This window comes from Pungitius pungitius, chromosome 7 (genome assembly GCF_949316345.1).
Source record: "Pungitius pungitius chromosome 7, fPunPun2.1, whole genome shotgun sequence".
Lineage (NCBI taxonomy): Eukaryota > Metazoa > Chordata > Actinopteri > Perciformes > Gasterosteidae > Pungitius > Pungitius pungitius.
The window spans coordinates 4305567-4332998 of record NC_084906.1 but is presented as its reverse complement, the minus strand read 5'-3'; the positions used below and the strand labels follow the sequence as shown (position 1 = coordinate 4332998).

At 41.9% G+C, this 27432-nt stretch overlaps 3 protein-coding genes and 1 long non-coding RNA gene across 4 annotated transcripts; 1 reads left to right on the top strand and 3 right to left on the bottom strand.

Annotated features, from left to right (window-relative positions):
* Positions 1-3746: 3746 nt before the first annotated feature.
* Positions 3747-6740, bottom strand: LOC119216969 (fetuin-B). The gene is made up of 7 exons (XM_037470235.2): positions 6327-6740; positions 6011-6124; positions 5842-5920; positions 5359-5525; positions 5145-5258; positions 4884-5018; positions 3747-4557 (listed from the first exon to the last, which is right to left on the bottom strand). Exons 1-7 carry the CDS (start codon positions 6522-6524, stop codon positions 4318-4320), a joined length of 1047 nt encoding a protein of 348 aa, XP_037326132.1. The 5' UTR covers positions 6525-6740; the 3' UTR covers positions 3747-4317.
* Positions 6741-9937: 3197 nt separating this feature from the next.
* LOC119216322 (histidine-rich glycoprotein-like) lies at positions 9938-15131 on the bottom strand. The gene is made up of 7 exons (XM_037469036.2): positions 14841-15131; positions 13546-13659; positions 13228-13315; positions 12828-12994; positions 11912-12016; positions 11628-11714; positions 9938-11021 (listed from the first exon to the last, which is right to left on the bottom strand). The coding sequence occupies exons 1-7, from the start codon at positions 15054-15056 to the stop codon at positions 10275-10277; spliced, it is 1524 nt and encodes a 507-aa protein (XP_037324933.2). The 5' UTR covers positions 15057-15131; the 3' UTR covers positions 9938-10274.
* Positions 15132-16612: 1481 nt separating this feature from the next.
* Positions 16613-20122, bottom strand: LOC119216323 (fetuin-B-like). The gene is made up of 7 exons (XM_037469037.2): positions 19808-20122; positions 19353-19466; positions 19040-19127; positions 18709-18872; positions 18354-18461; positions 17969-18058; positions 16613-17665 (listed from the first exon to the last, which is right to left on the bottom strand). Exons 1-7 carry the CDS (start codon positions 20021-20023, stop codon positions 17021-17023), a joined length of 1425 nt encoding a protein of 474 aa, XP_037324934.1. The 5' UTR covers positions 20024-20122; the 3' UTR covers positions 16613-17020.
* Positions 20123-22703: 2581 nt separating this feature from the next.
* Positions 22704-25862, top strand: LOC119217212 (uncharacterized). The gene is made up of 3 exons (XR_005120207.2): positions 22704-22851; positions 25104-25434; positions 25526-25862. It is a non-coding gene; the product is annotated as an uncharacterized LOC119217212 (long non-coding RNA).
* Positions 25863-27432: the final 1570 nt, after the last annotated feature.

The following is a 27432-nucleotide window of genomic DNA, read 5'->3' as shown; positions in this document are numbered from 1 at the left end:
GAGCTAGATTCAGATCTGTCGTTACTAAGGGAACAGCAGGACTCACTCAGCCTGTGGTGGAAGAGGAACACGTAAAGGGATACCTGCTGTTTTGCTCTTGTTATGTTCAGCCATATTGAGTCATAAATATTATTATACCATCATCATCGTTCTCTTTGTTGGAGCATGTGATGCGATTTTAAATACTAATAATTTGACTAACATTCCCATCGTTATGCTAGTGGCAACGTGAGATAACTATAGAAAATTACTATAGTAATTTAAACAACTTAACAATAGTATTGTGGAGGCACACAAATATCAAAATAGGCATGTAGCTAAACATACATTTAAATAGTTGCAGTCAGAAGTGTTATAATGCAGCGTCAATGCAAGTTACATTACATGGAGGTTGACTATATATTCAGATTTGTGACAATAAGAGATGGTAACTGATGGCATGATATATCATATCACTCCAAAGCGAGTGGCAGTAAATCCCTGTCATATCACCTGTCATACATCCTGATTCATTAAAACACCTGTCAGTTTGTGGACAATACAATAAATGTGTGCGGCACGGAGAGAGGGGTCCTTCTCTTGTACCAAACATACCCTTTCAGGAAGCCCCCCTGTCCCCTACCCCCAACCAACCTCCACTTGCCCCTCCTCCCAATCTTTCTACAGAGTTCATGGTGACACTGGACCGCGAAGATGGCTCTTTCTCACCCAGTCAGTACTGTTCCAAGTCTGTTATCACAGAAATAAACAAATCGTTTGTATCTACTTATCAACTTATGAGTCCAATAAACCTGAGAAGGGTTTGTCAATGTCACTGTTCTCTGCTAGTTCCTCAGTGAGAAATCACAGCAGTGGTTCATCTCCATTTGTGAGTCTCCACCATTGTCAGGGTCCGCTAACTAAAACCTTCGGTGTCATTTATTCTGTTAAGCGTTTCCCTCATTCAATTCGGAAACCATCTCTTTGCTAGTTATGCTGTAAATATATCTACATCCCTCTTTTTGGGATGTGTGTGTGATGAGGCATGTGTTCATTTTAACTCATGTCTCAAAATAAATCTCTATATAAAATTCTAGGTATTAGATAATGAGCATCAGGTCAGCTTCAGACTTCTCTTCAATATCTCAAAGTTGGATGATGTCTGGCTAGCGCTTCCTTTAATTTGAAAGTCATAAAATGACATTGAAAAACATGATTAAAGCCTGATACACATACAAATATTTGCTTTCAAACAGTGTGGGCGGTTTTCAATTTCCGTTCTGTGACTCCATGTCACTCTCAACAGAACCGCTGTAAGTTTTGCCTATCCCGTTAGTTGTTGTATTAGGGAGACCTGCTAAGTCCCTCCTGTTGGTCAGCTGTCAGCACCCTTCGACTTCTGCATCTTAGCAATCCGTTGGCTGCTTCCTCCTTTTCACCTTTCAGCCTGTCAGGGCTCCAGGACGTGTGTGATGATCATCTAACATATGCCTCCAAACACCTTAGTGGGTCTTTCAGAAGTTTTCAACTTCCCTTTTTGCACCAACCATCTGTGGGCCCTCTGAGGTTTGTCACACCCGTATGTCAAGTTGGTTTAGTGTCCTCTCTCCACGTTTGTCCTGCGTGACTTCCTGTTTTACTTTGACGGTTTACTCTCCTCTCGTTTCAGGTCCCTCGCCCTTCCTGATGTGTTAGAACAATCATAAACAGTTATGTAACAAAACAGCATGCATGGGAAAATCACAGAGCATCTAGAAAAAAGGAAAAATGTCTAAAAAAACGCCTAAAATAATGCTTATGGACTGTTTAAAATGAAAGCTGCGGTTTTACACTATTCTCATTTATTGAATACATCGTTTCAGAATCCTGGCCGAATCCTGGTACACTAAATGCATTTTATTTATTATGAATTTATGAACCGGGTCGTCACTTCATTTCTAATAATCTACACTATACAATAACGAGTCTTCATAACTTTTAATGTGGTTTCAGAGACCGATGTTGTTCCCCGGTAACGTTACGCCTGTTTGAGGAAAGAGTTTAGATTCATAACTTCATGTATTAATTTACCTTTAACGTCTGTCTCAATATTCTGTTTTATCTACATTTGACCCTGAGAGTGCGTGCATCCTTTTTATCAACATGTTTGTGTGCTCCGGGTCATACACGGCCTCCACTCATTATTATTCAATTATGGTTTAAGTGTAATTGCAGTCTAGCGTGAGCATGCATGATTATATTTAATACTCAACACGTCCTGTCTGTGTCCACAGAGTGCGGCTTGTTATTATTATTGTATATTGTGGATTAAAACTAACAATGTTTTAATTGAAGGACCGTCATTGAGACTCTAAACCGGCTTCAAAGAAACTCTGTAGCTCTGAATTGTAATAATAAGAAATATTTTCCACATATGAATTTAATGTTGTCAGCTGCTTGCATATACTTGTACACGCTTGAAAATGTTTCTATTAATTTTATTGCTTGAAAATGTAATTCTAAATGTAGCACCATTGATCACTGTTTCATAGATATTAAATACTAGGATGTTAATCACTAATGATGTCATCTATTTTACAATCTGTAGCCTGTTAGATATACATAAAATACTACAAGGTTAATCACTATTAATGTAGAGACACAGAAGAGGTTCAAGTACAATTGGCATGCCAATTGAAATTATAGTGATAGTTCATTTAACCTGGACAAGGACCACCACACTGATGATCAGCCTCTTGATGTTTGAGTAACAAGACAAACGGCAGGTGTGTGTGAAATGTGTTACTACTCAGTAAAATATTAACTGTTTAATGGTTGTTACTGTATTCAACCTCTTACGTTATAAAACCATTATGAAGCTAATGCAGCGTGATGTAATACAAAAGCCCTGAATTAAAAGTTCACCTCAGTAACGTTTAGTGTTTCTTCCATCCAATATGAAAACAAATTAGATATACACCTGTCAGTGTAATCCAGTAAAGTTCATCAGCACCAGAGTGCATCTTGATCGGACAGGGGGGCCCGCAATATTGGTGTGTTTTCCCTTTCCCCCTGCAGGTACATAAAGAGTGTACTGGTTCAAGAGGTGGCTGAGGATGCAGAGGAACCCTCGGACCGATCCGTTCATGGTTAGCGATGGAGGAGGCAGAGTTGAATGCCTGGCTGGAAATGGACCTGCCAGGCCCGCCGAACTTCAGCGACCTGCGTTCTCGGCCTGTGTAAGAACAGCCGCCGTGTGTGTGTGTGTGTGTGTGTCTTTTCTCCCACATGAAACCCAATGTCCCTGATCATAGTTTTCCCCTCTTTAGAATTACAACAGCACCGAGGTGCGAAAGCGGATGGCGACGTTCGGGCGCCACAATAAGACCACAGCGGGCCGGTTCTACTCTGGTCCTTGATGTTGCGAGGCCAGATGGATGCTGTTATTGCCGGGCCGGCCTCTAGTGTATAAAGAGTTTGGATAAAATGTATAAACTGTTAGTAAATTATTTTTCCTATAGATTTCATATTACCAGCACCACTAATAGGCTTTCTACAGAGTTCTTTCCATTGACCATTGGACGGCTAACTGGGGAACAAGTATGTTGGGTGGAACGCATTCTTTTGTATTTCATAGTGGGATTCAACTTGTGAGTGCCCTTGCTTCACCCTTACTTTGTTGATGTTCCACATGGTGGTGCTGTGACTCATGTCCTCAATGCCCATAAACAAATGTAACCATACTCTAACCACTAACTACCACATAGTATTATACCAGAAACAACAGGTTTTATTCTCCTTTCAGAACTGGAGCTTAAACCAAACTTTATTATGTATGAATGTGCTTAATTAAGCAGTTGGCTGTCGATTGAGACTTGTTCCAGTCAAACGCAAAGCCGAAATAAAACCATGATAAAGACATCAAATAGACCCGGTGTTGGATCGATGTTTCCCATGAAGCTTTTGGAGCTAAATTGAGAGAATATTTTCCATCAATGTTTTACCCCTTGCAAATCACCATTTAAAGTAAGCAGAATGAATTAGCCATAAAATTCCTGTTTAGAATTGTACCCATGGGTCTATAGACACCTGTCACCGGATTAGATTACATTTTTAAAATGTTTTCTAACCGTGTTTATGGATATTTATTCAGAGTATCTTTGCCTCACAACATGTTTTCCCCTGAGCTCATCTTTATCTACTTACTATCCAATTATTATTTAAGGCAGGAAACCTCCCCACAGATTGTTTTCTGCACACGATATTAGACTTAGGTAGGTTACATTTTCTTGTCCTCCTAAAGTAATTACAATATGCAGATATAGCTCAAAAGATCAACTGCCTCAATTCTTCAGCCAATCAGAGCTTCAGGCTGCCCAAGCCCAGGCGGTGTTTGTTTGGGCCGGGGCAGGATCTGGATGCCGGGGCAGTTCGGAGAGGGGCAGGCTGGTCCACCACAGTCCCCAGAGTTCCCCGGGGCTTCGGGACAGTGAGGTGTGCGCCGGATGTGACTGAGTGTGTGTGCTCGTGTGTGTGGTCCCGGTGCCCCGTGTGCCCGCCGTCTGCTTTTGCATGAGCCTGTTCCTCCACTGCGGCAGCCTGAAGGCGGAAGAGAAGCAAGAAGGTGACTATTTAAAACGAAGTCATCTCAGAAAACTGTAGAGGATCATTTGGGTGAAAGTGGAGAGACCGAACAAACAAACGTAATTTGCAGAGCTGCAAAAATAAGGTGGTACATCTCAGAGTTGTATTAAATACAAGCAAGTTATTTCAAAAAGTTAATTCCAATTGATATACAATCAATGTTAGAAATAAACTATTAATAATTGGAAAAACAAGCCCAATAAAAGCCTGTAAATTTAGACAACTGAAGTCTGTTGTTTTTGACTATTTTAAAGGTGGAAGAACAGATCTGAGAGCAATACCAGAGGTTCGTAGATCTGACACTTCACATCTACGGAGTTCCGGCTCTGAAATGAGTCGTCCTTCTTTCCGACCGGGAGTCTGATTTCAAACTGGTCATCGTGGGTCACATGTGATCCCAAACAGAAGCCTCGATGCTGAGAGAAAAAAATATAACAAGAACGGGTGAGGCTGCTTTGGCAACATGCTTTTGCTGAAACAAGATGATGTGCATTAATCATATATTAAAATACACTTTTAAAACGTGTGCGTTTGTGACTCACAGCAAACTGAGAGTCCTTAGGTGGGCAACTGCTCAGGTCAGTGTCACCCGTGGTCTTTGAACACACCGTCTCCAGGATTGTGAACTCCACGAAGTAGGATGGACCAACAACCCACTGGAAAAGCATATATATTATATGTATATTTTCTCACTCCAAAAACTCCCCATCACCGAATGCTTTTCAAAAAAACCCAATTGATAAGCATTTTATCCACCTGTGAACTGGCTCTCGTAATGTTCTCCAGAGTGAAGTAGTTGGCCAGGCGGCTCTCTTCATTGAACCTCCGCAGTGAGAGGTTGGCTGTCTCCTTGACAACGGGCTCGTTGAGGTTGTCAGCCGTGGGACAGTCCGGACACACATCCACCACTGCAGTGGCAGGAACTAAACACAAGCATCAACAGGCCCAAAGGTCGACGTAAAGCAGGAGGAAGTGTGGGTTGAGGCTTTAACCTCCATCCTGTAGTATGAACTCTCTCCACAAAACCAAAAAACTTCAAGTAATCAGTCATGGATTCATGTTTACTCGCCTACTTACTAGGATAGGACAAAATATATGCAGAAATATTGATTCATTTGATTAAGGTCAGCCACTCCAATTCTTACTTTACAATTGTTTACAAAAAATGTGCCAACAAAATAGACTTACACAGAATTCAATGTTTTTCAATGTAATTAAAAAGGTAAAATGATCCATTACCTTCACGAAGTGCACAGGAGTAGCTGTGAAGTTTGACTTGAGAGTCGACAGAGGCAGATACCTCACACTCTCCATACACCTGAATGACACAAGTACAAATATGTACACACACAAACTAGACAAGTAACAACTTCGAACAATTGTGTAAATAGAACACTGTGGCACTCACTGGAACATCACCGATATCCCTCACTTCACATTGTTTCCATGGTTTCCGGCTGGCGATGTGGCATTTGGTCTCCATGACATCAATGGTCAGTTTGTAGAATGATCCGCCCATCTCCTGGAATCCAACATATGCACATGTACGCAGTGCACACGCACACACACACACACACACACACACGAACACACACTTTCCACAGCTGATGGAATGTCCAAATTTCAGACCCTCTTTTCGCAAATACTCGGTTGCGTGTGTCAAGATGCAAGATAGCGCATAACCCTGCGTGTGTGTGTGTGTGAGTGAGTGAGATCACACTCACCTTTCCATGAGTGTGAGTGAGGTCGTACAGTCTGTTGAGGCTCAGGATGTATCCATCTGTCCGGTCCTGGTTAATCTGCTCCAGGGCCTCTTCGGCTACCCTCTCCGCTTCAGGGTTATTGCAGCCTGGAGGGTCCGGCATGGCTACCCCCCCCCGCTGCAGCAAAGCCAGACACAGGACCACAAAGTACACACTCATCCTCTAACACACAGACACGCACGCACACAAACACAGATTGGTCCCAAAAAAAAGCCCTAGATTATCCTAAATTTAATCACTAAGGCCTTTCCTGGTTAGCAATTCAACATTTCGACCGGCGGGGATTTATAAATCTTCCTGTGCTGGACCTGTGATTCTAGTTTTTCAAGCAGGATTTGGACGTAGGCCGATGATGGACTTTCCCCTCTGTGCCAAAGGATGAGCAAACAGTTGTTATCTGCTGCTCTGTAGGCCAATGGCTGGCTCGGACTGGCTGACGGGTCACAGTGCACTGGGGACAGTTACAAAAGAAGAGAGCAAACATGGTGAAAAATAGGATAAACATTTAAAAAGTTGTGCAGCTAACAGAGTGATGCAGCATAAGCTACTTCTCCGCTGCCTGGGTCTGTGTTCCCTGTTAGCAACAATGCAAACCAACAGAACCAGGCTTTATAGGTGCCGCAAGGCTAAAACCAGCGACAAGCAATTGCAGATTTGAATTTTTTTTTTTTTTAATACAACCCTTAACAGATTTCTTTGTCTCGACCTTTTTGTTGAGTGTAAATTTGAGAATTTAATTGAGTTTCTGGGACATTTTATATTTTTAAGTCCACTTCAGAGTGTTTCGTTATCAGGCAAAATAAAAGCTTTGACCCACACAGCGGCACTGTGTCTTCATAATTAAAGATCTATGACCACATACGTGTGACGGGGCTTTAGTGAAAGAAACCAACAACGCCACCTGGGGACTTCCACCCAAAGAAATACTGATTTCAAATAAGCAAATAAGTCACTGTGGATAAGGCACAGGGATGTTTGATTAAGAAAAAGGTTTTATTAGAGAAAACAATCAAACCAAAGTAAGCAGTAAACAGCAGTCTCTCTCTCTCTCTCTCTCTCTGAGTGGAAGGAGTGCTGAGTGGACGGAGCGTGGCAGGAGATGAATTGTTTGATGGTGTTATCTGTTGTTTCGGGGGGGGGGGGCTGCTGAGCAGGTCAGTGAGGAGTTCGGTGCGGGGGTGAGTGTAGGAGTGTAGTTGGAGGTGGTTGAATGTAGCCCAGCAGGCAGGTCTTGTGTGTGGCAGAGTGAAAGAAAGGGGGGGGGGTGACGGTGGTGCATGGAATAGCGTGATGTGCTGGGACCTGCAAGGTTGGTGGTTTGAATCCCAGCTGCTCCATGTACCATGTCAAAGTGTCCCTGAGCAAGACTCCTTACCCCTAATTGCTCCCCAGGCTAAAAATGTAAGCCGTGGGTTAAAAATGCAATGTAAGTCGCTTTGGATAAAAACGTCAGCTAAATGACATGTAATGAGAGAGGGGATGGGTGGGGTCCAACAGACAAGTCGGGAGCGTGGCGGTGAAGGTGGGGCGCTCGTTGGTGGGATGTGCACCATGAATTAAGATAACCTCAATCAGGATTTTTTACCAAGTGTTTTTATTGCTTTTGAAAGCATGAAAAACAAGATTTGGACACGTTTTTTAGGCTATTTTTTTTCAAAAATATTTTGAGTTTGCGTTTTGGGTTTTCAATGGAAGAAAAAAAACAAATCAATAAAATGTCTAAAATCTAAAAAAAACCCGGAGAAAACGGAAGGCCGTAGCTCATTAAGAACATAGTTAAAATATATATATTTTTTAATATTTAGTTTTCTCTTTTAGAATGGATGATTAGATGGCCAACCACGGCTTCATATCCACCTAGAGTCACAGGCACTGAAATAGGGTCAATGTTAGAAATCATGAATGTGCAGGACTCGCTCTTTGATCCGTGATCAGGAGTCAAACTTAATCCAATACTCCATTGACTAAGTTAATCTCCATTAAAAAAAACGCAATACTGATTTGAAGTTTGATATCCAAAATGTATTGCGTCACAAAAAAAGTTAAGTTTAACAATCTTATTTGTTTCACCCTCACAGGAAATTCAGCATTATCCCTCTATCTTCTCAGTTCGTATCCTTATGGTTGAAATGCACTTATTGTAAATTGCTGCCTCTGATTGACATTGTACGCTAATTGATGAGAATTCCTTTCAAAACAGCACGTGACATTTGAAGAAATACATGAGACATTAAAAGTAATAGAAGAACAATCTATTGGCTCGTATTTCCAAACACATGAACAGTCGTATAATGACCACTGTGGCAACAATTAGGTAGCGATGGTCTTGAGACAGCTTTTTGCTTTTACCCATCATGGGACGTGTCTTGTGTGACAGCTTTTGTAGGCCATCAGTTGGGACGGAACCATCTGATATCAATTTCTCGATTGCTTTTTAATTACTGATAATTTTCAGCTGTTGTCTTGGCTTTCCATACCTTTTTGCACCTCCCTTTCTTCATGTGTTCAATACTTTTTCCATGTGTCATTTCACATTACATCATATTACACATAACTGAACGCCTTTGTTTTGGTTTCTTTGTATGTATGGGTTACTTGGGTTGATACCAACATCTCGTGAAAGTTTCATGTCTATAGCTCCATTGGAAATATATTTACTAAGAAAAATGGTGACGTGTTCAATACTTATTTCACCCGTTGTATATATTATATTAAATACCTGCTATATAATATTTGCTTTTTAATTTTATTGTTTTAAGTAAAATAAAGTTTTTCTAAAAATCAAAATCTCTCAAGGGGGGGGGGGGGGTTCGTGTTAGCATGCAAAATTCAATTGTACACCAACATACCTCTGCAGCATGACCAAAGGGGAATGAGGCTATAACGGCAGGTGCTCTTAAAGTGGTCCCACCAATTAACTGTTTTGGTTGAGGAGGAGCCACCAATGGGCAATTATAGAATTTTTCATCTGTCATAAATACAATACTTTTACACAATTACATGTGTTTCAACGATTTAGATCACAGATAAGAGTTGTTTGCTGATGTGACCAGTATGTCCACATAGCAAATGTACACAAAGTGGGTGTGTGTAGTTTATTCTAGAAGCAAGGTTGTTGTGTTTGCTGTGCTGTGCAAATGCAACACATTATTGAGCCCCTAATTGGCCATCAATCTGCACCAAACTTCTACCATTCTACCGAATGTTAATGTGACAAAGACAAAATCTTTAAAATAATCCCGTTACATGTATAGGGTATTTATTAGACTATTGCATAAACAAATGTAAAATCCATGTTATCCTACAGCATTTAACGTGTTGCTATGACACACCGATTCATTTTAATGAAATACTTTAGCGGTTAATGGTTGTAATTTACTTATCCTTTGGCCTATTTGCACTTCAGCTTTGTAACGCAGCACCACACAAATGTATTAAGCTGCTAATTTGCAACTAATCCATGTGAAAAAATCTTTAAAAGTCAAAAAAACAACCTCTTCACATTATGTTTAGTTTAGAATATGCATCTGCTGCTGTGAGATCAGTGACAGGAAACACAGGGCGCTCAGGGATTAGTGCATTGAATCAACACACGAATGTGTGGTGTCATTTATTTGTTTTGGTGCAACTAAGCAGAAAAAACATACAAACACAGAAAACATTCATGTTTGCCTCCAGAATTGAACGTTGCCTTTTATTGGTGCATTTTTACGGTTGTTTCTGTAGAGATTGTAGAAACAACAAAACCATTTACAAAGAGTGACCCAGGTAAACACTCAAGTTGCGTAACACGGTCCATCACTGTGTCTGAGGCAAAACTGTTACTGCATATATTCTCCTGCTTGCCCTTTTTTATGTTCTTATATGTTTAAACATCCATTCTTTCTAAGTGAATTTCAATGGACCACCTCATGCAGCGGGTTTGAACATAGGGTCCTCAGCGAAGACTTTCTCCACCAGGCTGTCTCCCCTCGGCGCCGGGACGCAACTGGCTGAGATCGCCTTGGGGAAGGGCCTGATGGTGGGTTCCGTCTGTCCGGGCACCTGGGGGTCTGGCTTGAGGGGCAGGGTGACTCCCACTGCAGGCCCACCCACGGGGGTGTCAGGGAAAGAAGGCAGGGTCATGGGCTGGTCCATGTCGGGCAAAATCCTCACCGCGCCTATTGGGTGGTCGTGGGCTGTTGTCTCGTGCACATGCTCGTGGTGATGGTGGTGGTGCTCGTGGTCGTGCAGGTGAGCGTGCTTGTGGTCGTGATCTAGAGCCAGCTCGTGGTCGTGCTCGTGGGTGTGTGCGCTGTCGGCGTGCTGGTAGTTGTGGTGCTGGGTGAGCGCGTCGCCGCTGTGGTTGTGTGCTTTGGCGTGATGAGTGTGCACGTGATCGTGGCCATGCCCGTGGTCGTGGGAGTGGTCGTGAGCGTGCCTGTGGCCGGTGCCCACCTCGTGGTCGTGTGTGTGGTGGTGGTCGCTGTCTCCAGCGTGCTTCTGGGTGGTGCTGTGATGTGTGTGGCTCTTGGTGTGGTCGTGGTCATGGTCGTGTGTGTGTGCTCCGTCGGCGGCGTGTACACCGTCATGGTCGTGGCTGTGAGCGTGGGTGTCTTTGTGGCTGTGGTCGGTCTCTCCGCCCAAGATATGATGTTTCTTCTCTGCTTCAGCGGCCTGAAGAAAACATAAAGATAGAATTTGTCAAAAAAAACTGGAGAATTGATTTGGTGGAGTTGAAGACATCTCAGACCAACTCAAAATGGTTAAAACCACAAGGACATAAAAGTAAACTGTGCAAAAAATGCAAAGTTGTCTCTCTGCGCAGGTTGTGAAGGAAAATTACCTTAATAACAACTGATCTAATTGTTTATTATTATGGCCATTATGTGTCTATGTCACATACGTCAAACCTGCGGCCCACGGGCCTCATCCGGCCTGCTGGGGCGTCCGGTGCGGCCCACCGCCAAAGGGTGGACGGCTTTGGCGTCCCGTCAGCGCCACCCCCCCTCACTATGAGTTGAATCTGAGTCTGTCCCGCGTGGGCAGTATCTGGCCCAAATCTGTATTAAGTTTGACACCCCTGGTCTATATGATAAATACTTCATCACTAAATAAAGACGTCGGGCGTTGCGAGAAAACCTGTATGATCGTTTAAAAATCCTCGCCACTGGATCTCAGCATCTACTTTGGGTGACTGAGATTTTATTTTTTTTAAATGCATAATTACTATCAATTTAAGAAAAAAAAAAATTATTAATGTTGACTTTGAGCAAATCTTACCTCAGGCTCATAGATCTCACATTCGACAGTGGCTCCAGGATCCTTGGACGGAGAGTAGAAGAGGCTTCCCTTGCAGAAGCCCTTGTGCTAAAGAGAAATGAACAACAAAACAAGTAAGAGGAGAGAGCGGTGGCATGGTTGCGCGTGTGGATTTAGTTGAGCGGATTGTTTGAAAAACATCTGTGAGAGGGCAAGCAAAACGTAGTATAATAAGTCTAATAAGTATTTTTTCAACACCCAAAACAAATCTTGCAAGTTAAAAAAAACTATTGTTCACGACTCACAGCGAACTCGCACTCCATGTGGGGGCACTCATCAGCTGTTGCGCTTTTGTTGCAGGTGGTCTCCTGGATGGTGTACTCTACAACGTAGTACATTGACATGGCCATCTGGACATACACACACACACATACAAAAAAAATCATATTTGGTAAAGGGTTAGGCACATTAATAAGAAATCAAGAGTTGTTAAAGTAGCTGTTAGGTAAGCTGGAGAGCCTTATACCAATGGAAGTAAGGAGGTTATTGTTTATTACATAGTGACTGAGAAAACACAGAGAAGTACATTTTATTCCATGGAAACTCTAAAATTGTAATGAAAATAACTGACATGAATAAACCAGGACTGTTAATAGATTTAAAAAAATTAACTAATTAATCGCACATTTTGAAATTTATCTCGATTAATGGCTATTAATGAACGTTTTTGTTGTGGTTTATTTTTCTTCAGATTAAATCTCTAAAGTAATTAGTAGTCACTTTAGAAAATGTGTATTTTACACTGTTGTTTAGATGTTAATGTTATTTTAAACACAAAATTACACACATTTGATCACCTTTGAGGCAGAATTGCACCTTTTGGAACATGTTGAACTAGCAAGCCTTGCAGCTAGCTTAGCCTTGCAGCTAGCTTAGCATAGCGGTGCTTTAAGTGGTCGGTATGCCACTCACCCCCCTTCTGTTTGAAATGTTGAGGAATTCCTCTGCACAGTTTGCTGTATGTCATGCCTCGGTTTATTTTACTTCCAATAAAAAAAGCTTTTCTTCATCTTAAGTTAGCGTCTTGCTTTCTCCATTGTAACTGACTGCAGTTAGCGGCCATTTTTTTTAAACATTAATCTCAGCCCTATTAATCGCATAAATTACTACCTTCATGTTAACAACCCTAGAATAAACCATTTTTGAACTGTGAAAGCATACCCCGGCTCGAGAACGTTGGAGTTTGAGGAGAGAGAAACGATTGGACAATCCGCTCTCACTGTTGAATTTCTCCAGCGAGAGAGTCACTGCATTCTGAACCTCAGCGTGTTGCGGGCCCATAGGAGACGGACAGTCGGGACACAGTCGATGCACCCTGCCTCCAGGAACTGACCAGAAAAAAGAAAAGAAAGAATCACAAAATATTCTTTTTACACTGAAAATCTCAACCCTCACTGAATTTAGACTTAAGACGTTTTTCTTTCAGCAAAAACAAGATAATCATGGCACATATGTAAGTTATTGAAAACCATGTCTACTACAGCAATAAAATAAATCTAGTCATTGGCAGAATGTTTTTTGTGGGCCTTGATGACTTTTTCAGATTTCAGTGTGTTCTTACCTGGTCTGATAACACAGTCGTACTTATAAAGACGCACCACTCTGTGCACCTTACTGATGTAGATGGCAGCTTTGCACTGTCCATATACCTGCAAAGACCAACACAACAATAAACACGTTCCAAATTTGAGTATGGTGCACTAATATTCATGACTCATATTTGGTTCTTGGTTGTATTATTGTATCTAAATTAGTCTTCTTCTGCTAATTTAAGAACTGCTTGTTATGGATGTAAAACACGTTAATGTAAGGTTTAGATCTTAAACATGCTTTGTGTTGACTTTGGCATGGTGAGGAGTGTGTGCCTGAGTTTTCTAACCGGTGTGTCATGGGTGGGACGAGCCTCGCAGGCCTTCCAGTCCTTCTTGCTGAGAACGCTGCAGTTGGTCTCCACAACATCCAGAGTCAGGTAGAAAACCGTGCCGCTCTGTCCCTGTGATGCACACACACAAGCACATTCATAGATAATACTTTAGCAAAACACTTTGATCTCAAAAACCTTGGGGTAGGACAATGGGTCACTATGTGATGCCTCAAATAATGATAAATGAAGCCCTTACTTTTCAACAATCAGGTTCTAGAATTTGCAATGATATCTGTACCCATCCAATAATCCTTGGTGTCACCTGTGAAGGTTGTCTGCCGCATAACTTTTGCGTGTGTGTCCCTTTAAGGGCAGGTTGTACATCTGGTCCCGGTGCTCCAGTTTAAAGCTCCGCCTTCCTGGCAACTTGACCCCCCCCCCCGGCCTATCACCCTGTGACTCGTCGCCACCGTGTGTGGCTTGTCAAGCCGACATCTGAATAAATACCTTTTGGTTAACTGTCTGTGTCTAATTCGTTAGGTCATGGCTGTCCAAGCTGGGTCGTGACATCATCCAATGTTTATCGGAATTAATTAATCATGAATTTTAATAAGTAGACATATTCTTGTCCTAAGTCCTTTATTGAGGACTAGAGGTCATCAGATTCAGGGATAACCTGTCAGATGAGGTCACGCAGGCTGTCTCGATTTCATGAATTTCCTCCTAAACCTCCCAAGTCGCTTTAATTTTTATCATCAAAGGGTACGTTTATATACCTTAGTTTCATAAGTATTGCTAATTATGATAAAAGCCATCATTTAACTTGTTTGAAGACACTGAGGAAAAATACATGTATCTTGGCCTAATCTTTTACATTTTTACTTTTACTTTTAACCTATCTTTTACATCTTCTACGCTTGATTTTAGACAAAACGTGTATTTAGACTTCAGAGAGGATTGCATCATGTCCTTATCCTTATCTGGTACTCTGCACCCAACGCCAAGGCAAAGGGCAGATGGCTGCTTGCCATTTGCGCAGCAGGTGACTGCCCTCATTCGCTCTTTCCTGTAGAACCTCAGGGAGACGGCGGCTGTCCACTGAGACCAAAACCTCATCCCACACGCATTTTCATTCCCCCATTTACAATTTTTCACACTTTTACACAAACGGTCTGCTTCTTCAAATGGTTTTCCCTGCATATTTTGACAAGACAAATACATGTGTTTTTGACAGATATGGATTTTAACAAGCTGACCGATAATCCAACTTTCCTATCAACCCAAACCATTGATTCTTCATTTGGACTCACGTGTCTTGTCATGTGCACGTTGGACAGACGGTGCAGGCCGAAGACGTAGCCCTCCACCCGGTCCTGGTTGATCTTGGTGATAGCGAGTCCTGCAGCTCCTATTGCCGACGCGTCTTCACATGACCCCTCCTCAATGTCTTCATGTGCCATCGGTGCAGCGCGGACGTACATGCATCCCAGCGCCAACAACAGAGGCAGCAGCATGCAGTGCTTCATGGTGAAGGCCCACAACAACGGGTGTGTTTTCAAATCACGCACGAGCCGGTAGAAGAGTTACTCACAGAGGGATGTGTTGACTTTTTATTTCAAGCGATTGTTTGCTTAAGGAACATCCCAACCCCCTCCCTCTAACACACGCCCACACATTCAAGATCCAGACTTCAGTCATTTTAGCTAAACATGACCGTTGACCAACTCCCTCTTTAAAACACAAGGTCCTATCAAGGAATGCTGCAACGTTAATCTATTTGCTGGCAAATCAGCTACTGTGAGGACTAGCACAGTGGAGCTTATCAGTTTGGAGAGTATCAGCTCTGCAGTTGCACTCTTTTCTCTGTGATCAATAGGTTCAGTCAGTTGGCTGCAAAGCACTTGATGCACTCTGGAAGCGTTTAAAAGATGCGACCACACAGTGGTTGTAATCTCAATTACTTTTGCATTTAGCATTCAATTCAAACCAGCTGCTTATCAACAGCTACTGTAATTACTTCACCAGCTGAACAAAGTAGTATCAGGTCACTGTCACCCTTTATAGCATGGACAAGGGGGCAAAAATGCCTTGATTATGTCACTCTGATATAGCCCTGACATTTTGTGGCTTCCTGTTGGTGTTGGTAGTTAAGTGTTTTTAATACAACCCTTCTTTTTGTGAGATGGCCATCTCGTTTTTTTTTAATCACATGGCCTTTTTAGGTCTTTTGTTGTGTGTAAAATATACAATTATACTGTTATTTTTTAAATTTTAAGTCCGCTTCAGGGCATTTAATTAACAGGCAAAATAAAATCTTTTTTTACATGTTATGAGACAGGCCACTGTGTCTTCTTCAAACAGACTCGAACAGTTTGAATGATGTTAGTACGCATGTGCAAATTTGGAAAGTTTTATTTGTTGTTTATTTGTTGTTTGGCATGAATACAATACTTACAACTACAAAATGTGTTTCAGGGTTTCAGAACACGGGTAGGAGTTGTTTGCTGGTGTGACCAGTATGTCCACATTGCAAATGTACATAAAGTGGGTGTGTGTCATTTATTCTTGTAGCAATGTTGTTGTGTTTGCTATGAAAACGCAACACCACACGAATGTATTGAGCCGCTAATTTGCAACTAATCTGCATCAAATTTCACAGACTCCATGTGACGGAAGACAAAATCTTTAAAATAATCCTGTTACATGTATAGAGTCATTATTTATTCATATATTAGACTATTGTATATACAAATGTAAAAATCATGTTATCCTACAGAATTTATCCTACACACCGATTCATTTTAATGGAATACTTTGCGTTTAATGGTTGTAATTTACTTATCCTTTGGCCTATTTGCACTTCAGCTTTGTAACGTTCTTTTCTCTTGTACATTTTAGAAAGATAAGACATGAAGAGACTACACTGAAACTGGATGCTATGAATCGGGTTAAATATTATTTCATATGCATAATTATTATAAAATACTATTCGAAAGTCAAAAAAACAACCTCTTCACATTATGTTTAGTTTAGAATATGCATCTGCTGCTGTGAGATCAGTGACAGGAAACACACGGATTAGTGCATTGAATCAACACACGAATGTGTGGTGTCATTTATTTGTTTTGGTGCAACTAAGCAGAAAAAACATACAAACACAGAAAACATTCATGTTTGTCTCCAGAATTGAACGTTGCCTTTTATTGGTACATTTTTACAGTTTACAGTTGTTTCTGTAGAGATGGTAGAAACAATGAGCAATTTATGGAATTTTGTCTTCTTCCTGAATGTATGACCAACAGAAGGTTGAAATAAACAGAGTTCATATTTGACCATCCGCAAAGAATAACCAAAATAAGCAGTTGCGTAACATGGTCCATCACTGTGTCTGAGGCAAAACTGTTACTGCATATATTCTCCTGCTTGCCCTTTTTTATGTTCTTATATGTTTAAACATCCATTCTTTCTAAGTGAATTTCAATGGACCACCTCATGCAGCGGGTTTGAACATAGGGTCCTCAGCGAAGACTTTCTCCACCAGGCTGTCTCCCCTCGGCGCCGGGACGCAACTAGCTGAGATCGCCTTGGGGAAGGGCCTGATGGTGGGTTCCGTCTGTCCGGGCACCTGGGGGTCTGGCTTGAGGGGCAGGGTGACTCCCACTGCAGGCCCACCCACGGGGGTGTCAGGGAAAGAAGGCAGGGTCATGGGCTGGTCCATGTCGGGCAAAATTCTCACCGCGCCTATTGGGTGGTCGTGGGCTCTCGTCGTATATAAGCGGCGATTGTAACGGTGGGGCGGCCCGTGGCTGTGGTTGTGGGCCTTGCCATGATGAAAGTGCACGTGATCATGGCCAGGCCCGTGCTCGTGGGAGTGGTTGTGAGCGTGCCCGTGGCCGCTTCCCACCTCGTGGTCGTGTGTGTGGTGGTGACCGCTGTCTCCAGCGTGCTTCTGGGTGGTGCTGTGATGTGTGTGGCTCTTGGCGTGGTCGTGGTCGTGTGCGTCTGCGCGTGCTCCTTGATGGTCGTGGTCGTGGTCGTGTGCGTGTGCTCCGTCATGGTCGTGGCTGTGAGCGTGTGTGTCTCTGTGGCCGATCGCTCCGCCCAAGGTATGATGTTTCTTCTTTGGTTCAGCGGCCTTAAAAACACATAAAGATAGAATTTTTCATGTGTTTATACCTCCCAAAAATTGATTTGGTGGAGTTGAAGACATATCTCAGCCCAACTTCAGTCACCATGGTTATAGACCATAAGGACTTACAATAAACTGTTTAAAAACAATGTTGTCTTTAAGTCTTTCAGTGACGGTTGTGAAGGAAAATTACACTTAATAACGACTGAGAAACAACCTGTATGATCGATTAAAAATCACTGTAGAGTAGAAAATAAAACATTTAAGTCAAGGGGACACTGTGTTTCTTAATGGCTGTGCAAGTCTTACCTCAGGCTCATAGATGTCACAATGTACATCTGATTCACCAGCCTCACCAGTGAGACTGTGGTAGATGGATGCCTTGCAGAAGCCCTTGTGCTGTGAGAAAATGAACGCATAAACAAGTAAGAAAGGAGGTATGGTTATGCCTGTAGTTGCTAGGGTTGGATAATTCATTATATTCCCACTGACTAGGAGCATGCTTTGGAAGGTTACTGCATTATCAGCTCAACTTAAATCTGGAAAGCAGGAATAATAATTGGATTTTATTCAGATCTCAAAAAGTTAAATATAGTTATGTGAAATAAATATCTTTTCAACACACAAAACAAAATAAACGTTTTGATGGAAGATAAAAGTTTAAATGTAAAAATAACAATTATTTATGACTCACAGCAGATTCCCACTCTATGTGGGGGCAGTCATCAGTTGCTGCTGCGCTTTTGGTGCAGTTGGTCTCCTGGATGGTGTACTCTACAATGTAGTACATCCCAGTGGCGACCTAGATACACACACAAACACACCCAAAAGGCACACAAAATAGAAAATCTAAAGTTGGTGAAGTAGCTGTATGGTAACCTGGAGAGCCTTTGAACAATGGAAGTAAAGGGGGGTATTGTTTATTATGTAGGGACTGGGATAACACAGAAGTAGATTTTTTTTTTAAAGGAAACTTAAAAAATGTAATGCATTAACTGACATAAATCCAGGTCACAGGAATAAACCATTTTTGAACTGCAAAAGCATACCCCGCCTCGAGCACGCTGGACTTTGAGGAGAGAGAAACGATTGGGCAACTCGCTCTGACGGTTGAACTTGTCCAGCGAGAGAGTCACTGCTTTCTGAACCTCAGCGTGTTCCAGGCCCAAAGGAGACGCACAGCCGGCACACATTGGTACCCTGCCTGCAGGAACTGACCAGAGGAAAAAGTCTTATTTAATCTAAAGTATTTTAGATAATCATGGCACATATGTAAGTTATTGAAAACCATGTCTACTACAGCAATAAATCCAATCTAATCATTGGCAGAATGTTTTTTGTGGGCCTTGATGACTTTTTCAGATTTCAGTGTGTTCTTACCTGGTCTGATAACACAGTCGTACTTATAAAGACGCACCACTCTGTGCACCTTACTGATGTAGATGGCAGCTTTGCACTGTCCATATACCTGCAAAGACCAACACAACAATAAACACGTTCCATATTTGAGTATGGTGCACTAATATTCATGACTCATATTTGGTTCTTGGTTGTATTATTGTATCTAAATTAGTCTTCTTCTGCTAAAGTTCTGCTGTTATGGATGTAAAACACGTTGATGTAAGGTTTAGATCTTAAACATGCTTTGTGTTGACTTTGGCATGGTGAGGAGTGTGTGCCTGAGTTTTCTAACCGGTGTGTCATGGGTGGGACGAGCCTCGCAGGCCTTCCAGTCCTTCTTGCTGAGAACGCTGCAGTTGGTCTCCACAACATCCAGAGTCAGGTAGAAAACCGTGCCGCTCTGTCCCTGTGACGCACACACACAAGCACATTCATAGATAACACGTTAGCAGAACACTTTATTCTCAAAAACCTTGGGGTAGGACAATCGGTCACTATGTGATGCCTCAAATAATGATAAATGAAGCCCTTAAACAGTTTTGGTCACTAATTGAATCATCTAAGGGGTAGTTATACCTTTATTATGTATTGTATAGTATGATAACAGAAATCACTTAACAGTATATTGACAAATACATTTAAAGTGCTTTGAGGGATATGGATTTTACCCCTAATTGAAAAAACCAAACATCTTGATAATCATGCTTTCCAATCAACCCAAACCATTGATTCTTCATTTGGACTCACGTGTCTTTTCACGTGCACATTGGACAGACGGTGCAGGCCGAAGACGTAGCCCTCCACCCGGTCCTGGTTGATCTTGGTGATAGCGAGTCCTGCAGCTCCTATTGCCGACGCGTCTTCACATGACCCCTCCTCAACGCCTTCATGTGCCATCGGTGCGGCGCGGACGTACATGCATCCCAGCGCCAACAACAGAGGCAGCAGCATGCAGTGCTTCATGGTGAAGGCCCACAACAACGGGTGTGTTTTCAAATCACGCACGAGCCGGCGGAAGAGTTACTCACAGAGGGATGTGTTGACGTTTTATATCCTGCTATTGTTTGATGATGGAACATCCCAACCCCCGCTCTCTGACACACACAGACACGCAAGATACAGACTGTCATTTTAAGTAAACATGACCATTGACCACAACTCCCTCTTCAAAACACAACGTCCTATAGCGGAATGCTGCAACTGTTAATCTATTTGCTGGCCAATCATCTACTTTGAGGACTACCACGGTTCAGTTTATCAGATTATCAGCTCTGCAGTTGCACTCTTTTCTCTGTGATCAATAGGTTCAGTCAGTTGGCTGCAAAGCACTTGATGCACTCTGGAAGCGTTTAAAAGATGCGACCACACAGTGGTTGTAATCTCAGTTACTTTTGAGCATTTAGAATTCAATTCAATTGCCAGTTTAAGGTTGATTGATGTTCCCTGAGGTTTTCCATCTTCATCGTTCTTTTGCCACTGAATTTCACAGCATCAACTACTCCATTTCAAATCCCTGATTTATTGTATGTCCCTTGTTTTTGATTATGCAGTTATCTTAAGTAATGTGATAGCCAAAGTAAGGGTGTAAGTAAGTGGTGTGTAACATACCCAGAGGGGCCAGGATTTTACCAATGACCTTTTAACGATTTCTTGAGAACCCTCATTTCCTTTTCTGGACCAATCATCGTCAAATGCAAAGAGTAATGACAATTTAGTTCAAAGCATTTTATTTCATTTTTTAACTTTTTGAGACGCTTTTTCCAAGTCTACGTGGAAGAATGCGGTACATAAGCGGAGGCATGAGCGTAGGCATGTTTTGCTTCAGCACATCCCTGAACTTTGAACCTCAACTCCCTCAACATTTGATCTTTGTCGAAACAAAATAAATAATCCACGGAATTACTAGACAAAAATCTATATTTCTTGTGCAATTGATGTGTTGCAACTTAAACCAGCCATTATGTAATACACAAACACGTTGGGACACCACTGCTTGCAGTTAATGACAATCTAAATTAAGCATTTGATGTTAACGTCAAAGGATAGATTGCCCAGATGAAGACACCGTCAGGGTGCAACAGAAACTGCAGTACTGAGGTAGGTGGTGGTCATGTGAGGCAATTAACCCCCCCACCGGTGTGGCGCCCGTGGTAAATAATGTTGGTTATGCAAGGGCTGATTTTGTATTAGTGAGTGGGTGTAGGACAGAGACGGGGTAGAGTATTGACTTCTAGGGCATTGACACCTGGAACTCAGAAAAACCTTCAAAATTGGAGCAAATTGCAAGCTAGGAAATTGGAGCGAGGAGCCTTAATTTCATTAATATCACAGTTAATCACCCATGATGGTTACAAACACAGAGCAAACAGGCAAACAATTATATCTGTGCATACTGTATGGGGCAAGGGTGAAATGGTAAAAGAGACCCGTCTACCCCGCACAGGTTAGCTACTGATGGACCATGTGTTGGCTTAAATGCTTGGGCGATTGGTCCAGAGTGAAATCTTGGGACATGGGAAGAAAAGTATCCAAGCACATTTCTTTTGAATTTAAAAAGGTACTTCTATTAGTATTTCTATTTTTTTATCCTACTTCTACTTCCTTGATTTGAGATAGAACTGCATTTTTTTTGTTGGACTTGTAATTATTAGCTTTCAAGGTTAAACAACTAAACTAAAATCCCATCACGCTTAGACTTAGTAATACAGCAGAAGACCTAGTATGCTGCCAATTTAACATGAGGATGTTGAAGAGGTAGCCCACCAATTGTTCTACCTTTAAAGTCAGTTATCAAAAGGAAAAACAAGTGACATAATTTCTCTTCATGGGCTTGAATTTACCTGTCAGGGGGGGATCTATCAAAGAAATGGTACTGCGAGATGTTACAGCATTTTTCAATCTTTTCCCATGTTATTCATGACTACTTTGGCCTTTGCTTCATCCTTTTTTTGTTGTTGCATCTAACAGAACACTCCCTTACATAAGACACAAGGTGGTGCTACAGCATTATGCCACATCCAACCAACCACTGGCACTAACTCACACATGATGTAACGGAGCACGTTAACGCCATAACCTTCCTTCTCCTGCAGAGCGTGTAGCAGCACAGAGACAGGTCACTGGTATCACTTGAGTTATCAACGGACGGTAATGTTACACCACAGGAGAAAAATGATGACCTCAAGGGGAAGAAGAGGAACAAAAGGGGCTCTCGTCATAGATTCCTCTCGAACTTTCAAGTCTCACTGTCTTGGGGGAGTTTGTTTAAATCCAGCAGTGTGACTCACACCTATGTTGTTTCCAGTCGCAGCGCTTATGGTGACGTAGCACGTCGCAACAGGTGCGTTGCTGTTTTTTTCGATTGAAGAGGATCGCAAACTTAAACCTCGGGTCTGGTCTCAGCACTTGGGTCCAGCTCCAAAACAGACCTCAAAATATTTGTCCCTATTTCCAATGTTGAAAACAAGAGACGTGGCTAATATTATTTTAAGGGCGCTTAATTATTTAACAAACTGAGCGAAATAGAAGATTCCAGTCGCCGCGTTGTGCTGCTGACCCTCTGGGTCAGTGTCCACTGTGCTGGTGGGCCAATCCTCCCCCAAGGACATGCAACACAGTCCACGTAGCGCTCGATACAGTAGGTCAAAACCGCACGCACGCACACACTTGCACACAAATCTCTTATGGGTATTCTTTCATTCGTTTTCTAACTCTGCGATGTCGCACAGCAGCCTGATCTCATGGGAAGGTGCCTAAATAGTACAACATTTTAGGACAGCCTAATTGTCATGGTAAGGCATTTTACACTTTCCACGACATATATGGGGCATTTTAATGGGTGATTTAGGGAGATGATCTGTCAGTGTAGGCCAAATATTGAACTTTTAGCAGGTTATAACTTTTCCAGAAGTCACTTGTTAAACATGTTGTCATTTAAATATTGTATTATTAGTAGTTGTCTGCTTTTGATGAAGTATATTTTAAATGCATGCCATTCCTGTTCATAGACTCCTTTAGTTGTGCTTTTAACCAATAATCGATTGAAGCAGTGCAGCTGCTTGTTTCTGCCATGTGATTCTGTATTGAATGGCCTTTTGAAGCGACATAACCGTTGCGCAACCAGTCTGTATTTAATCAATTTAGTGGAATGAGAGCAGTACATGTAGGGTCCCACCGATCAGGGAGTGCTCAAACAATTCATGTGTTGCCTGATTATTAATACAAGTAAATGTGAGGAATATTTTCTGCATATTAATTATAGCAGGGTCTCTGGGGAATGAGTGATTGGCTTTAAAATAGTTTTGACCTACATCTTTCTACTTGGAAGTCAAGGGGTTGATTGGAGAGAGGGGAAGATTTTTTTCTTGTTGTAAATTGGTTCATTAAGTGGTAATCTTGACATTTCAATTACAGAGAAAAAGAGGAGGTTTCAAGCCCACAGGAGTCTCTTTGGTGCTGAAGTGGGGCTGTGTTAAACACATTAAAAAAAAAACAGATTGTGGGTGTCAACTGCTGCCTTTCTGTCGTAATTACAAAAAAAAGGAGGATGTGAAAAAGAGGATTTTCAAAGAAGGCTAAGCTGACACCGGAAACATAAAAACAGGAGAGAAAGTTCAATTTTTCTTTTTTAACCTCTTTCCACATCAACAAGGTCTCATATCATATCAGAAATCATCTGGGTTTGTTTTTTCAAAATCTGACAAGTCAGTAAATGTCATTTTTAAAGATTACTAGGTTATAACCAGCTGTAAAAACAGCAGATAGAATCCATGATAGAGTGTTAACATGCATTTAGCAAAACAAGTAAAGGCCCATGCATGCACGTGCGTATCAATGTCACATCGGCAGCCACGCGGTCGGAGTGGCTCCTGTTAAGCCGAGTGTTCAGGACTTGTAGAGACAAAGCACGCCGCGGAGCACTTAAACTCCCTCCAGAAAGAGACAAAAATACACAGAAAAGGCCGAGCGCATAAACACGACCCAAATTGAAGCATGCACACAAAAGCACACACAACTAAGTGACTCATCCATCATCGTATTGCTCCCACGTTAGATGAAAGATGTGCATGCGGCCACCCAGCAACGGCGGTTCCGATAGGTTTCCTAACCTGCATGCTGTTCCCCACGTAGCCTCATCACAGCTCATTAAGGCCCGCAAGGACTGACTCACAGGCGAGGCCTGCACACATTTCCCCCCCCCTCCAAGTAGCTTTCGTTCTACTTCTGCACCGACACGGAGTTCTTTGCTACGGATCATTTAGCTGAAGCTGGAAATGTCTACCTCTTTGTTTGGGTTCGATATGCTAATTGTCACAGCTGAGGGCGCATGATGAAAGCAGAGTTTTCAGTAATCCAATGTTTAATTATCAGAGCTGGGCCGTGTTTAGACTATCATGCTGGACTCAGTTACCATAACAACACCTCTTCTAGTCCTGCCGATCCGTATGTGAAGACGTCCGGGTGAAGGCATGAGATGAGTAAATGTTAACTTAAGACATTTACAGCATTTAACTAGTGCCATTCATGAAAAATTCCACATTTAATTCCCATACTTGATTTTTTAAAAAGAGAGAAGAGCTGCAGATTTAGGTAAGTCAATAACATTGCAAGTTCTTGATTTAGTCGTTCTTATTTTCACTATAATCTGTCCAACAGATTGTGACAAGACACATAGAGGTTAATAAGCAACAATTTGCAATTGGCTCGTTGAGCAACTAAAGTTGCTTGATAATAAATCCCAAACTCTGCTCACGTTCCATCACCTCCACCTAATCGCATGGTTGATACAGGAAAAGGTCAAAAGTGTTTATTGCCCGGTCACTCAACTGTTTTGGAACTATTGACTCATTATATTCCTCAAATGAATCCTAATAACTTGTAGATATGTTCTCACGGTGCTCCCAGTGTGGTTGGGAGTGTTTATCTTCTAATTGTTTATTACACAAGAACATTTTACCGTAAAGGGGTTTAACCTGTTCCTTAAAATGTGCTCCCCTCCTTTATTATCTTCTATCTTCTATTTTCTTGGTCGCGTTTCCTGAAGAGAACAAGGTGTGTGGATGTGAAAATGTAGTGACAGCGATGTCACGGTGAAGGTGCCCTCCTGATGATGAAGTGCCTCCGGCTCTACGGCACCAACCTGGCGGCTCATAAAAAGGATGGACTAAGGCGAATGGGTCCGACCGTCCTGATAATAAATGAAATCCTTTAGGTTCAGTTCATGTCCTCTGCGTACGATGAGTGCCATCTCCTAAAGGATGAATCATCTTGAGATCAGCAAACAACCCAGAATCAAGGTGGGAGGTTGCCGTTTCGCACTGGGGCTGCTGGCTGCCCTCCTTCAAGTGCCCCCATCCTGCCTGACACACTGTAAAGTACGTCGAGTGTCTTTCATGATGACAGATGACACACTTCACCATGTGAACGATTCAATCATGCTTTAGCCATCTTCTATTTCCTCCACAGGAACAGAGTAGGCGACTCGGGGAGGGCTCTGCTGCGCCTCTGAGGAGCTGTGAGATCGCCGGGGGTGCGGGGGGGGGGGGATAATTGATTGAGACTAAGCCACTTTGCGATGCCTATTATCTGTCACCTAATATGGTTTATGGGGGACAATATCCACAGCTATGATGCTGCCCCCGCTCCATTTGACCTTTTGGAACCGTTAATAAGATTGCAAATGCAAAATGGCCGACACTTGCACACATTATTCCACTCTTTTTTCAGCTTTAATGATTGCCTAACTTGTGTTGCTTCTTATATGTCCTCAGCTATCTGGTTTTTGCTAAAAAAAAAAAAAATACTGGGATGTGTCAGTAGTGATGTCATGCTCTGGAAAAACACCATGCCGAAGATGGCCGTTGTCTAAATCTACTCCCTTTGAGTCAGTGGAGAATGATTCAATTACATATCCTATAGAGGAGATCGGGAGACAATATTCCTCTTCAACCGTTTGATGACATGGAAACATACACCCCTGTAAAGCAGTGAAAGTCCAAATAAATCAAATGGCATTGGATTTTGCTTTAAACATGTTTTACACATTATCAGAAGACCATTTGCCAAACAATCATTATCATTTACACACTGGCTTTTTTCTTCCTTAAAAAGGGGACCTTCGGCAGGGCTCCATGTATTAAGAGCCCACATGTGTTGGCTATAAATGGAAAAGGCAAGTGTGTGCTTCAGTTGCCGTTAAATCAGTTTGACAGAGGAATTCAAAGCTTTTTTTTTTCCAATAGTCAAATAAAATAAAAAAGGCTTCTTGGCTGCAGATTTAAGATCGGAGTTAATTTGTAACAGAGGCAAAGGGAGACAGAAGTAAAGAAAGATGGTGCTTGTGTACGTGCATGGATTTATCCGAAAGTTTTCCACCAGACTTTGAATTTAGAAGCTTAATCTAATTCATTTATTACCTGGGAGTGAGACTGCAGATGTTGTATCAGTTTGTCATCTTAAGTCGAGATGAATGAGCACATTAAAGCAATCTGCAGAGCCCGTTTTCCCCGAGAGGCCCCACAGCCCCGCGATGCTTACTTTGTAAAGGGAGGATGATTCCAACTTTCAATTAAATATCAATATTGAATCGTCTACGTCATATTTGATTAGCAGCTGTGACAGGGATGCTGTTTTTTTTTTTTTTTTTAAGCTATTGGAGAGGGTGTGATAATGGCAAAATGTCTACCGACGGATTAGATACCGCTTGTCTCTTGTTCAATTTGTGGATGTTTTAAAATATTTGTTTGTACATAAATTGCCACTCTATACGGATGCTGTCTCCACGTTAAACAGCCCTAATGAAAAAATTGTTTCATGAAGCCCCATATTTATCATCACTATAAATTTGAAGGCAATTTGAAGGCAATTTCCACAATTTGCTTTTTATCCCAGGTAAGAAATTGGTTTTGGACACATTACCCGACCTCTAATAATTACTTTAAACTTAAACTGTTAACTGAAAGAGATATATATATATATATATATACTGTATATATATATAGTTGTGGTTATCTGTGAGATTTATAGTTCTTGTTTTCCCTCTCCTTTCTCTTTTAATGAGTGGAAGTGTTGGTTTTTAAAACCATTGGAGGAAATGTCACTATATGTCTGTTTAGCAGAAGAACACACCGAATCTTTTTGTCGTGTTGTCCAGGCTGCGTTCTCTCAGAAAGCCTTCTACTTCTCCTCTCCGACTTGTCCTGTTTCGTAAACATGCAATCCATTCAGACACGTATAGGTAATCGATATGCAGTTTTCCTGTGATTGGTCAGCAGCCTTCCCTTCACAACACAAATATGTAGAGCTTCAGTCACACACAAGTGTGTACAGCGATGTATGTGGAATGAACTATTTCCACAATTGCAGGAGAGTCA